Source organism: Procambarus clarkii, chromosome 75 (genome assembly GCF_040958095.1).
Source record: "Procambarus clarkii isolate CNS0578487 chromosome 75, FALCON_Pclarkii_2.0, whole genome shotgun sequence".
NCBI classification, from domain to species: Eukaryota; Metazoa; Arthropoda; class Malacostraca; order Decapoda; family Cambaridae; genus Procambarus; species Procambarus clarkii.
In genome coordinates, this window is record NC_091224.1 from 26,961,054 (window position 1) to 26,974,457 (window position 13,404).

General features: G+C 44.5%; 1 protein-coding gene across 2 annotated transcripts in view; it reads left to right on the plus strand.

Moving 5' to 3' along the window:
• The first annotated feature begins 353 nt into the window (after positions 1-353).
• The window catches only part of Acat1 (Acetyl-CoA acetyltransferase 1), a 37,992-nt gene continuing 24,941 nt past the window's right edge, over positions 354-13,404 (plus strand). The window contains exons 1-3 of one of the 2 annotated variants that reach the window (XM_069313415.1): positions 362-480; positions 8,979-11,806; positions 12,852-12,943. In XM_069313415.1, coding sequence (XP_069169516.1) covers positions 11,798-11,806; positions 12,852-12,943 — 101 coding nt within the window. In that variant the 5' untranslated portion in view covers positions 362-480; positions 8,979-11,797. Of the gene's footprint in view, positions 481-8,978; positions 11,807-12,851; positions 12,944-13,404 lie in introns of both variants that reach the window. The other variant, XM_069313416.1, reaches the window with a different exon arrangement.

Consider the following 13,404-nt stretch of genomic DNA (forward strand, 5'->3'; position numbering starts at 1 on the left):
CTCTTGTATCCATAAATGTCCCCAGAGTCAAGGCTATGACCTCACACACCGGCTACACAACACACACAAAACATCTACAATTTCCACTAGAACAGCTTATTTTAAGTCAGGCTCAATTAACGTGCACAAAATTACGTTAGTTTATTTTAGTTTTGAATAGAATAGAATGGATTAAAACAGCATAGCATTGGTTTGTTTAGTGAATAGCAATGACGTCGACTCTCACACATTTCTGCCCTTTTTGAACCCTACCTGCGGGTCATATTCTTTGGCTTTTTTACCATGGAAAAGTTACGAATATTAACTAAGGAGTAATAATTTCACTGTAATATATTATATTTTTACAGTATTATGTTTTTACAGTGTAAAAAAGACAGAAAATGAACGTAGGTGAATATATTAACTGGTAAACCGTGAGCGGTTGTACCCAGTGACCGGCTAGTGATGGCGGCGTTTGGTGCTCTTTTGAGGCTCCCCAGGGTAAGTGTGGGCCCCTGGGGCAGTGTGTGGATGGGTGAGGCTCCCCAGGGTAAGTCTGGCCCCCTGGGGCAGTGTGTGGATGGGTGAGGCTCCCCCAGGGTAAGTGTGGGCCCCTGGGGCAGTGTGTGGATGGGTGAGGCTCCCTCAGGGTAAGTGTGGGCCCCTGGGGCAGTGTGTGGATGGGTGAGGCTCCCCAGGGTAAGTGTTGGCCCCCTGGGGCAGTGTGTGGATGGGTGAGGCTCCCCCAGGGTAAGTCTGGCTCCTGGGGCAGTGTGTGGATGGGTGAGGCTCCCCCAGGGTAAGTCTGGCTCCTGGGGCAGTGTGTGGATGGGTGAGGCTCCCCCAGGGTAAGTCTGGGCCCCTGGGGCGGTGTGTGGATGGGTGAGGCTCCCCCAGGGTAAGTCTGGCTTCTGGGGCAGTGTGTGGATGGGTGAGGCTCCCCCAGGGTAAGTCTGGGCCCCTGGGGCAGTGTGTGGATGGGTGAGGCTCCTCCAGGGTAAGTCTGGGCCCCTGGAGCAGTGTGTGGATGGGTGAGGCTCCCTCAGGGTAAGTGTTGGCCCCTGGGGCAGTGTGTGGATGGGTGAGGCTCCCTCAGGGTAAGTGTTGGCCCCCTGGGGCAGTGTGTGGATGGGTGAGGCTCCCCAGGGTAAGTGTTGGCTCCCTGGGGCAGTGTGTGGATGGGTGAGGCTCCCTCAGGGTAAGTGTTGGCCCCCTGGGGCAGTGTGTGGATGGGTGAGGCTCCCCAGGGTAAGTGTTGGCCCCTGGGGCAGTGTGTGGATGGGTGAGGCTCCCCCAGGGTAAGTGTTGGCCCCCTGGGGCAGTGTGTGGATGGGTGAGGCTCCCCCAGGGTAAGTGTTGGCCCTCTGGGGCAGTGTGTGGATGGGTGAGGCTCCCCCAGGGTAAGTGTTGGCCCTCTGGGGCAGTGTGTGGATGGGTGAGGCTCCCTCAGGGTAAGTGTTGGCCCCCGGGGCAGTGTGTGGATGGGTGAGGCTCCCCCAGGGTAAGTGTTGGCCCCTGGGGCAGTGTATGGATGGGTGAGGCTCCCCAGGGTAAGTGTTGGCCCCCTGGGGCAGTGTGTGGATGGGTGAGGCTCTCCCAGGGTAAGTGTTGGCCCCTGGGGCAGTGTATGGATGGGTGAGGCTCCCCAGGGTAAGTGTTGGCCCCCTGGGGCAGTGTGTGGATGGGTGAGGCTCTCCCAGGGTAAGTGTTGGCCCCTGGGGCAGTGTGTGGATGGGTGAGGCTCCCCCAGGGCAAGTGTCGGCCCCCTGGGGCAGTGTGTGGATGGGTGAGGCTCCCCCAGGGCAAGTGTCGGCCCCCTGGGGCAGTGTGTGGATGGGTGAGGCTCCCCCAGGGTAAGTGTCGGCCCCCTGGGGCAGTGTGTGGATGGGTGAGGCTCCCCCAGGGTAAGTGTCGGCCCCCTGGGGCAGTGTGTGGATGGGTGAGGCTCCCCAGGGTAAGTGTTGGCCCCCTGGGGCAGTGTGTGGATGGGTGAGGCTCCCTCAGGGTAAGTGTTGGCCCCTGGTTCAGTGTGTGGATGGGTGAGGCTCTCCCAGGGTAAGTGTTGGCCCCTGTGGCAGTGTGTGGATGGGTGAGGCTCCCCAGGGTAAGTGTTGGCCCCCTGGGGCAGTGTGTGGATGGGTGAGGCTCCCCCAGGGCAAGTGTTGGCCCCCTGGGGCAGTGTGTGGATGGGTGAGGCTCCCCCAGGGTAAGTGTCGGCCCCCTGGGGCAGTGTGTGGATGGGTGAACATGTGTGTTAGTTGTTATTTAGCTTCAGCTACTGACTACTTTTCTTACAATGTACCTATACAGTACTTTATTACTCTAAATATCACGGGAAAGCACCAAGCCATTACGACTACTGTATATAGCAGCTGGAAGGGGTCAGGATAAGAAGTTGGGATGGGACGGGGGGAAGGAATGGTGCCCCAACCACTTGGACGGTCGGGGATTGAACGTCGACCTGCTTGAAGCGAGACCGTCGCTCGACCGTCCAGCACAAGTGATTGTGCACCATTGCGTCTCCCTGTCCCATCCCAACTCCTTATCCTGACCTCTTCCAGGTGCTATATAGTCGTAATGGCTTGGCTCTTTCCCCTGCTATTTATAGTAATATAGTATATGTACATTGTAAGAAAAGTAGATTTACCTGTTAACATTTTATTACATTCATTACACACAGAAATTACAATACCGAAGGGCGAAGTAGTAAGGGCGAAGAGGTAGACCAGCTAATAGATAGAGCTCGAGTGCATGGGGGGGAATTGTGTAAAACCCTGGTTTGTGTCTCGGAGAGGCTGCAGGAACCAAGTAAGGGCAGTAGAACTCCTGGTTGCAATTCTTTTAACCATGTCGTAGCTCAGTCCATTAAGTCAGTGTCTGGGATCCTCTCGGACGTAGGTTCAAACCCTTGTCACGGCCCTTGTGGATTTGTTCATATTCCCCTTCCTTTTGTTCTTTACACCCTCTAATGATTTTGTTGCTTTGTCTTTATGTACCATTTCACTAGCTTTCCAGTCCCTGATACTTTGTAGAAAAAAGAATTCCTTTCTTCATTTCTATCCCCACTTAGACGTTTCGCTTCAATGGGGTTCATTTTCAGCTTTTCTTTGAGAGGTCTTGGCTTATTGACCAAAGTTTGCCATCCTTATCACATTGCAATTTTCTGGCATTTCTTGGCACTTCCATCATGTGTTTCACTCCATTAAACGTCACCCTTAACGGGCAGTTCTTGTCTTTCTCATATTTTCCTATTCTAAAATCACTGACATGCTCCTTTGAATTTAGGCCTCCTCCTAATCCTACTATTTTTTCTATGATTTTTCATCTCTTGTGCTGCTCAGTCCACCCTAGAGGAAATTTCCTTCTCTGAACATCCAAAAATTATTATGGACTTCTATCTACAGTGTTTTGTACCAGTTTACTGTTGGTAACCAGTTCTTTCCTAATTGCTTGCCTGAGAGCTGCTTCTTGATTGTCATTTCTGGTTTTGACTTCCAAACACACTTCCTTAATCGTCTTTCTCTTTTACAACTTGGGCATACGTCTCTTTTTTTTATTTCTTTGTACTTTTCTAGTTCTTTATTAACCTTTGTTAATTCTTTCTTTATTAACCTTTGTGTTTGTTCTTTCTTTCTTTGTGAATTGTCAATGAAGTTTCCAGTTGCAGATCCTTATCTAACACTATTAGCCCTCAGGCTTCCTCAGAGTTGTTCACCATATGAGTCTATTTTCTTGTTAATTTCTTCAATGTCACCACACTTCACTTTCCATACATCATTTTCTTTTATAAGTTATTTGATTTGCTCCTCCTGATTTGTTACCTTGTCTGTTAATGCAGTAATAATCTTACCTTGCTGACAAATACTTCCTTTTAGAGTGCAAAGCTCACTCTTGAGAGCTTCATTGTCCACTTCCAGTTTAAGCCCTTTTTCTTCATACTGTATTTTTTTTGCATATCCTCAGTTATCTCTAACCTGCCATGAACACCTTTCCTTATATCTTGTGGTGAAAATCCTTTGAAACAATCATCTGTTGGTGTGTTTACATTCCCTACAGTGGCGGTGGTGGCCATCTTTGTTATTGTACTGTCTGGCACTCACTTTCACTTGTTTATTGTATCTTATTTGCTGTTACACTTCCCTGAACCTTTATGTAACCTGGGACACCACTGTATCCCTCAACCTGTTCCCAATACTTAGGTAATTTGATATTCCAGGAGCTTGCTGCAGTGTGACTCCTGCCTCCTCCAGCTCCAGAGTGTGTAGTGTAATTACCTAAGTGTAGTTACAGGATGAGAGCTGTGCCCCTTGGTGTCCCGTCTACCCAGCACTCTTTGTCGTATAACGCTTTCAAACTACTGACGATCTTGGCTTCCACCACTTTCTCACCTAACTTGTTCCAACCGTCTACCACTGTTTGCGAAAGTGAATTTAATTATATTTCTTCGGCATCTTTGTTTAGCTAGTTTAAATCTATGACCTCTTGTTCTTGAGGTTCCAGGTCTCAGGAAGTCTTCCCTGTCGATTTTATCAATTCCTGTTACTATTTTGTACGTAGTCAGCCGGTCGGCCAAGCAGACAGCATGCTGGACTTGTGATCCTGTGGTCCTGGGTTCAATTCCAGGCGCCGGCGAGAAACAATGGGCAGAGTTTCTTTCACCCTATGCCCCTGTTACCTAGCAGTAAAATAGGTACCTGGGTGTTAGTCAGCTGTCACGGGCTGCTTCCCGGGGGTGGAGGCCTGGTCGAGGACCAGGGCCGCAGGGACACTAAAGCCCCGAAATCATCTCAAGATAACCATATCACCTCTTTCTTCATATCACCTCTTTTTTTTCTGTCTTCTAGGTTTGGCATATTTAATGCCTCTAACCTCTCTTCGTAGCTCTTGCCCTTCAGTTCTGGGAGCCACTTAGTAGCATGTCTTTGCACCTTTTCCAGTTTGTTGATGTGCTTCTTAAGATATGGGCACCACACAACCGCTGCATATTCTAGCTTTGGCCTAATAAAAGTCGTGAACAATTTCTTTAGTATTTCGCCATCCATGTATTTAAAAGCAATTCTGAAGTTAGAAAGCATAGCATAGGCTCCTTGCACAATATTCTTTATGTGGTCCTCAGGTGATAGAAAACTATCTAGAACCACCCCTAGATCTCTTTCTTTATCAGAATTCTTTAAAGATTTCTCACATAATTTATAGGTTGTGTAGGGTTTATGTTCTCCTATTCCACATTCCATAACATGGCATTTATTCATGTTAAATTCCATTTGCCAAGTGGCGCTCCATATACTTATTTTGTCCAGGTCTTCTTGAAGGGCATGACAATCATCTAAGTTTATCCTTCCTATTATCTTAGCATCATCAGCAAACATGTTCATATAATTCTGTATACCAACTGGTAGATCATTTATGTAGACAATAAACATCACTGGTGCAAGAACTGAACCCTGTGGTACTCCACTTGTGACATTTCTCCAGTCCGATACATTGCCTCTGATTACTGCCCTCATTTTTCTATCAGTCAGAAAATTTTTCATCCATGTTAGAAGCTTACCTGTCACCCCTCCAATATTTTCCAGTTTCCAGAACAACCTCTTATGTGGAACTCTGTCGAAAGCCTTTTTTAGGTCCAGATAGATGCAGTCGAGCCAACCATCTGTGGAGGTAGTCGTCATGTGGTATAACAATGGGGTGATGTAATACTAAACGTAATAGTTCACCTTGAGCTGTAGTCATCGGGGAAGGCAGGTTGGGGAAGGCAGGTGAAGCAAGTCTAGGCTTCTCAGGAAGGATAGATAGGGTAGAGGAAGTCAAAGCCTCTTCAGTAATCTTAGCAGCACATATCCTAAGTGCAGGTGGTGCCGGGTGGGCTTCATCCGCATTGGGTCACGTGCAGTTCATATCTGGGCTCCCTCTCTCGACCTGCGCGGGAAGGCTGGGCGCGGTCGCCGTCCACCAATTGGAGCACAGTCCTGCCTACACTGTGATATGTCTCCTTTGGTGGGCACTTTGAATGTGGTTCTCTCCACACATCTCTTTCCTGTAAGATCTTTGTGGCTCGATCATAGAAGCTGAGTAAATTCGATACACAGGATCTTCCAGATCGAAAACCATACTGTCTGTCTGATATTATATAATTTCTCTCCAGGTGTTCTACCCATTTTAGTTTTTATTATTTTTTCCAATATTTTCACCATTACACTTGTCAATGATACAAGTCTGTAATTGAGGGGGGTCTTCCCTGCTGCCACTTTTGTAGATTGGAACTATGTTAGCCTTTTTCCACACATCTGCTACAACTCCTGTACACAGAGATGCCTGAAAGATCAGGTGAAGTGGAATCTTGAGGTTATCTTGAGATGATTTCGGGGCTTTTAGTGTCCCCGCGGCCCGGTCCTCGACCAGGCCTCCACCCCCAGGAAGCAGCCCGTGACAGCTGACTAACACCCAGGTACCTATTTTACTGCTAGGTAACAGGGGCATTCAGGGTGAAAGAAACTTTGCCCATTTTTTCTGCCTCGTGCGGGAATCGAACCCGAGCCACAGAATTACAAGTCCTGCGCGCTATCCACCAGGCTACGAGACCCCCTGAGCTCGGAATGCTGAGCTCAGATGCACATTCTTTCAGAACCCATGGTGAAACTCCATCTGGGTCAACTGCTTTGTTCTTACTTAGCTCCTTTAACATATTTTCCACTTCATCTCTAGACACCTCTATACACTCTATGTTGTTCTGGAATTCTTATTGTGTCTGGTTCTCTGAAAATTTCATTTTGTACAAACACACTTTGGAACTTTTCGTTTAATGTTTCACACATTTCTTTTTCATTTTCCATGAATCTGTTTCCCATTTTCAACCTCTGAATATTATTCTTTACCTGCAATTTGTTGTTCATGAATTTATAGAATAGGCCCGGTTCTGTTTTACATTTATCCACTATCCCTTTTTCAAATTTTCTTTCTGCTTCTCCTTACTGCTGTGTAGTTGTTTCACACATCTTTGTATCGCTGGTATGTTTGGTGGTTTGGCCTCTTCCTATATTGATTTCATTTTTGTGTCTTTTGGTCTCTGGCCCTCTCGCAATTTATGTTGAGCCAATCCTGTTTTCTGGCCCTGCATCTTTGTTTAGGTATGAATGTTTGTGTGCCTTCATCGTATATTTTGCAAAATTTGGCATACATTTCATTTACTTCCCTGCCTAGCAACAAGTCTGTCCAATTACACATTAAAAATTTTTGAAGTTTCCCCTAGCGATGTTTCTTTAAATCGAGTTTATCAACTGTTTCAATGTCCCCATTTTCTTCTAGATGTGATATCTTAAAGAATGCAAAGAGGAGCTTTGCGAGCCATTGTCTACCATATTTAATGAATCATTAAAGTCTGGCAGAGTGCCAGAGTTGTGGAAGGTTGCTAATGTGGTTCCAATTTTCAAGAAATGAGAAGATCACTTGCGGCCAAAATATGTCGCCTACGATTTTTTTTTTCCCCTGTGGTCAGGGAACACAAACGTACACTTTTATAAGATGAAAAAACATTTTGAATTATTTTATTGCTTGCGCATGGCGGTGTTGAAGGCTTTTAAGAGCTGAGCAGCACGGGGGTTAAACATAACATAACTACAATATAAATTGATAGTACAGTACTGTACTGATAATCTGCAGCAAAGTCTCAGATCTTTTAAGTGAAATCTCTTCAAATGAAATAAAATATAACACTGGTATATTCATATATCACTGACTCATTTAAATTGTCATCCACACTTGCGTGGAAATAAGCATTCCATTCACCTGGGCTCTAGGAGACTCGAACCGTGGGCTGTGAGTAGTCTTAAGGAAAGTTTCCAGAATCAACATCTGAGCTTCAGTAGTAGTCGGAGAAAGACGAAAATTCCAGTTTGTACTCATAGCCAAGTCGATAGAACTTTGGCCTCAACACGTGTGGGTTACCTTGAGGTTACCTTGAGGTGCTTCCGGGGCTCAGCGTCCCCGCGGCCCGGTCGTCGACCAGGCCTCCTAGTTGCTGGACTGATCAACCAGGCTGTTAGACGTGGCTGCTCACAGCCTGGTTGATCAGGTATTCTTTGGAGGTGCTTATCCAGTTCTCTCTTGAACACTGTGAGGGGTCGGCCAGTTATGCCCCTTATGCCCCTTATGTGTAGTGGAAGCGTGTTGAACAGTCTCGGGCCTCTGATGTTGATAGTTCTCTCTCGGAGTACCACGGTTGGAAATTCTTACAGCCCAAGTGAATGGACCGACTCATTTCTCTATTATATACTGTACATTGGTATCCAAGTGCTGCCTTGGATGGCAGACTGGGTTACCACTGCCACAGGAGCTGGCCGAATTGATGCCTTGATGGGTCCTGGTAGTACAGCCGGGTTCATTCTCAACTCGCAATCTGGAATTCTGGGTTTGAATACCAAGCAGAACAAATGGTTGGGAGCCTTTCCTACTACCTAATGTGCCTGTTCACTTAGCAGTAAATAGGTATCCAGGAGTTAGCGGTTAGGGGTAAGGGGGTTGTATCCAGTCAGTAGTCTCACCCTTGGGGGGACCTCGGTATAAGCCTACACTAACATGTAAATATTCACTGGCTACTTGTTCCCTGACACAATGAATTTTATTATTATTATTATTATTATTATTATTATTATTATTATTAAAACTAGTGTTTGCACTTTATCTTGTGGTTACCTTGCAATGATTCTGAGGGTCAGGATTCCTGTGGCCTGGTCTCTGATTACGCCTCCTGGTTTGTGGTGTGGTCAACCACCACAGGATAGAAATGGTGATTGAATTACAGAAATATTAGCAACTTCAAATTTACTCTACTCCAATAAAGCTGAAATGTGAAAGGTATATAAAAAGAAACATTTGGGATAAAAGCGGAAAGTGCATCAACTTGCCACGATTCTGTGTTTCTATGAAAATGGAAAGAAATTTTATTTGTTGATTGTCAGATTTAATGATATATATTTATCTTGTTCCCCTTTTGTTTTCAGGCAGATGTATAGTCCTTAACCCTTTAACAGCACAAATTGTATATACACAATTTTGGTATAAGTGACTGAACGGCGCACATCATATCAGGACACGTATTTCAATTTCATCATTATTTCAAGTATTTCATCATTTCAAGTACCACATAATATTTAAAAAGTCCCGCTCGTTAAAGGGGGCACCCATACGATAGCCAGGAGTGATAGTAAACAGTCGCCATCTTGGACAAAAGTGCAGCATAGGCCGCCATTGCGAGAAGGCCTCAGCTACGATCAAGACACCATGGCGAGTGCACCACCACCTGGCTCGCAACCGTCCGCAGCGAACCCCTCCACCCAGTCATTGACCGATGAGGAAATTTACAATGAATTGTTTCCAGAAGCCGACGAAAGTGATCTTGATGACTATGACACCGATATAGACTATACACAGGACATAAAACAATATAAGTCAGACAATGATAATGGCTACAGACTGGACTCAGATGAGTATAACACAGACAGTGATGAAGACTATCCAGAGGAGTATGAAATAGACATTAATAAAGACTATACACAGGACACAGATCTGAGTGATACAGACAGCGAGTGGGACACTGAGCTGTCCTCCAGGGTGAGTCTTACACCATCACCACAGCCTCCTCGCCCTCACTCCGCACCACCACCAGACACTTCATGGGAGCATGTGCAGCATGATGATGCTTTGGGCCAACAATATGTGGAAGATGACTCGCTTTCTGGCTTTAGTGATGTTGAATCTGAAAATAGTTGTCCTCCTCCTGTGGCTAGTGGCAGTGGAGTGTGCGGTGTTACCAGGCAGAGCTTTGCAGCATCGGCTTCTTGTCCAGTCAAACGCCTCCGCACGGCACCACACGGAGACAATGAGGAACAAATGCCCTCATCTTCAGTTCGCGCCGGTAGTGTGCGTAGACGAGCTTCACCTGATCGACGGAGTACGAGGATTCCTCGCCGTGGTGTTGGTGTTAGCATCACCCCAAACACCAGGTGGTATGCCTGTATGGAGTGATGGTAAAGATTTTGTTCCGCAAATCCCTGCATTTGACAGTACAGATGTTGGGGTTACAGACCTTTTCCCAATTACTGGCGAGGACATGAGCGAAATGAGCTATTTTACTGCATATTTTGACTGAGCCGCTCATGGAACACATTGTTCGGGAAACGAATAAGTACGCGGCCGAACTCATTGAAAGTGGGGAAATATTACAACTTTCACGATTAGAGCGTTGGAAAAACACTACTGTAAGTGAAATGTACCTGTTTCTTGCACTATGTATAATGATGACACATTGTGTAAAACAAACCATCACAGATTATTGGAGCAAAGACTTATGTATTCCAACACCTATTTTTGAGAAATATATGTCTCGTGACAGGTTTGTGTTACTCCTCAGGTGTTTTTATTTTGCAAATAATGAAGACCAGACTGAAGATGATAGACTTTGGAGGGTAAGGCACGTTCTGAATGAACTTACTGGAAAGTTCAGAGATTTCTACGTACCAGCTCAGAAGCTGATGATTTGTGAATCCCGAGTGCTTTTCAGGAGATGTGTTGAGTTCAAGAAGTATATTCCCTTCAAACACCACATATTTGGATTTAAATTCTTTGTTCTCTGTGACTGTGAAACAGGATTGATCTTACACACGAAGCTATATTCTGGTCCCAACGTAGACATTCCCGGTAAAGACCAACCTGGTTTCTCGGAAAGTGTGGTGAAGACAGTGATGGCACCATGGCTGAACAAGGGCCACATTTTATACACAGACAAATATTATACAAGTCCCATGCTAACAAGGTTCTTGCTTGAAAATAGGACTGGAGTGTGTGGCACATTAAAGGCAAGAAAAAGGGAAATGCCTGTGTTTGACAATGATATTAAAGCTGGTGAATGCCAGGTAAAAAAATGTGATCAGATGCTTTTAGTGCGGTGGAAAGAGAGACGAGAAGTGAACATGTTGACGACCGTTCACACTGGTACAATGGTGAAGAGTGGCAAGGTGAACAGAGTAACCAAAGAACGAATATATAAACCAGATTGTGTTATGGACTATAACACAAACATGCTTTTCACTGATAAGTGTGACGTGATGGTGGGTGCTATCGAGTGCGTCCGTGAAACGGTGAAGTGGTCCAAGAAGATGTTTTTTCACCTTGTTGACATCACCATGCTGAACAGCTACAACATGTATCTGGTGAAAACCGGGCGTAAACCAAGTTTCCATTCGTTCAGTTTTTCTGTTTTGTCACAATTGCTAAAAAAGTTTGGCAAGGAGATTCCTAGCACAAGAAGAGGCACTCGGAACACAAAGGAGGCCACAGAAGCATAAACGGGTGTTAAGATTGTGCGGAGCGTGTGATGTGCCCCTTTGTCATGTGCAGTGTTTCAAGGAGTATCACACTCGCCAGAACTTCTAAATGTCCAATAATGATGCAAAACCAGCACTGTATATATATTTAGTGAGCGTGTGTATATATATTGATGAAAAACAGACTACATATTATATTTGCTGTAAAAGAAAACATTTGTGTGGAGGTAATTGTGACACGAATATGTGAGTGTATTGATTTTATGCAAGTTTTATAATAATAGAACATAGTGACACTATATTGTCACTTTACATAAAGTGACTTTGTGAAATAGACTTTATTGTCACAACATAGTGATGTCATACACTGTAAATAATGCAGCAAAAATAAATTCGTGGTAACTGGCCGCTTGAGTGCCACGCGCGACGCCACGGGGATTCACACTGCACGAGCGAGCAAGTTTGATGGCTTCACAGGGTGATTTCTAATCTCATTTATGTTATTGGTAAGTAAGATTGTATTTTTTTTTTTCCCGTGTTCAGGGAAAATGTTTACATTTTACATCACATTTTAACACATTTAGAAGAGGGAAAAATTGGATTTTTTTTCTTGCGCACAGCGGTGTCGGCTATTTGCAGCAGTGCCATCCAAGAGTTAAACTAAGATACCATCAGGCATCTAATAATTCATTTAACGTTATTTTGGCAGGGACAAGCAGTCTGTGTAGGTACAATATATACATAAGGCTTATTTTGAGGTCCTCCCAAGGTTGAACTACTGACCCTCCCCATGATACAACTTCACAAGAAGTTGACTTATTCCCATGTACCCATTTCCTGCTAGGTGAACAGAGGCATTAGGTAATGGGAAACGTGCCCAACCATTTCTGTTCCGCCCGGGATTCGAACCCGGGATTCCCAATTTTAGTTGAGAACGAACCCAACTGTACTACCAAGAATGTGAGTAAATTTTGTTATCATCTCAAATATGGTGTTAAACATGTCTTTGGCTGTGGGCTGGGGAGGCACAATTTCTAGTCATGAAGAGGCAGTAGGAAGTGTATCGGACCAAAATAGAATAGTCGAACTGTCTAAGTAGAAAGAGGGAGCACGACGGGAGGGTCAGGCATGACCCTCCCGTCATGCCTGACCTTCGTTATAACCAACTCATAACAAAGTTTATGACTGAATAACTAGGAACATTAGGCTGCAAATGATGATAATGTAATAATATTACAAATACAGTAATAATGAAATAAACACATGAAAATTCAAGCTAAAATTTTTGTGATAAAAGTATTAAGACTTGAGGATATAATCTTGTGTGGTTAATAACTGTTTTATGTCTTGGAAAAGTGTGTTGCAAGTTGTCAGTCACTTGGTCTTCTTGATGTATTGTTTTTCTAAGATAGTTATCAAGAAGAACTATTGGCTGAATAGCAAGAGGGTTATTAAGAAGTACACGTGTAATGGAGTCACAGAAATATTTCAAGTCGGGTCTATGTTTAGATGATTACAGTAGTGTTTAATGTTCAATGCTCTTGTTTGCAGGCTGCTGCGTGTGGTGTGCGCCACTACGCAACTGTTGGTCTGAACGATGTTGTAATAGTCAGTGGGGTCCGCACCCCTATGGGGTCGTTTCGGTGAGTATTTTTTAATATAGTGTTTTCAAGCATAACACACTGTTTGCATAAATATTTTTATTATAGTTTTTTCTTCAGAATAACATTGTAAGCCTGGCAGACTATATTTGTACAGTTTATGGGAGTTACACTTCACTGTCTATGGAACTCACTCCTTAAGGAATTGAAAAGTTGTCAAACTTTTGTCTTATTCAAAAATAAAACCAAAAAGTATCTAATTTCATCTTCATACTTCCTACCTAGTGCTTGAAACTCGCATGGTATCTAGTGCTACCCAATTCCACAAAATATGTGCCTATGCCATACAACTTTACCATTGTAATCATTGCTGTTATCTTGTATCATGTTATACACATTGTTTACTACATTATACCTTGCAATAATCCTCAAATTATGCTACAATGTACCTGTGGATAACCCTTAAATTTACTTTAATATACATATTTTCTGTGGGGAGCCCC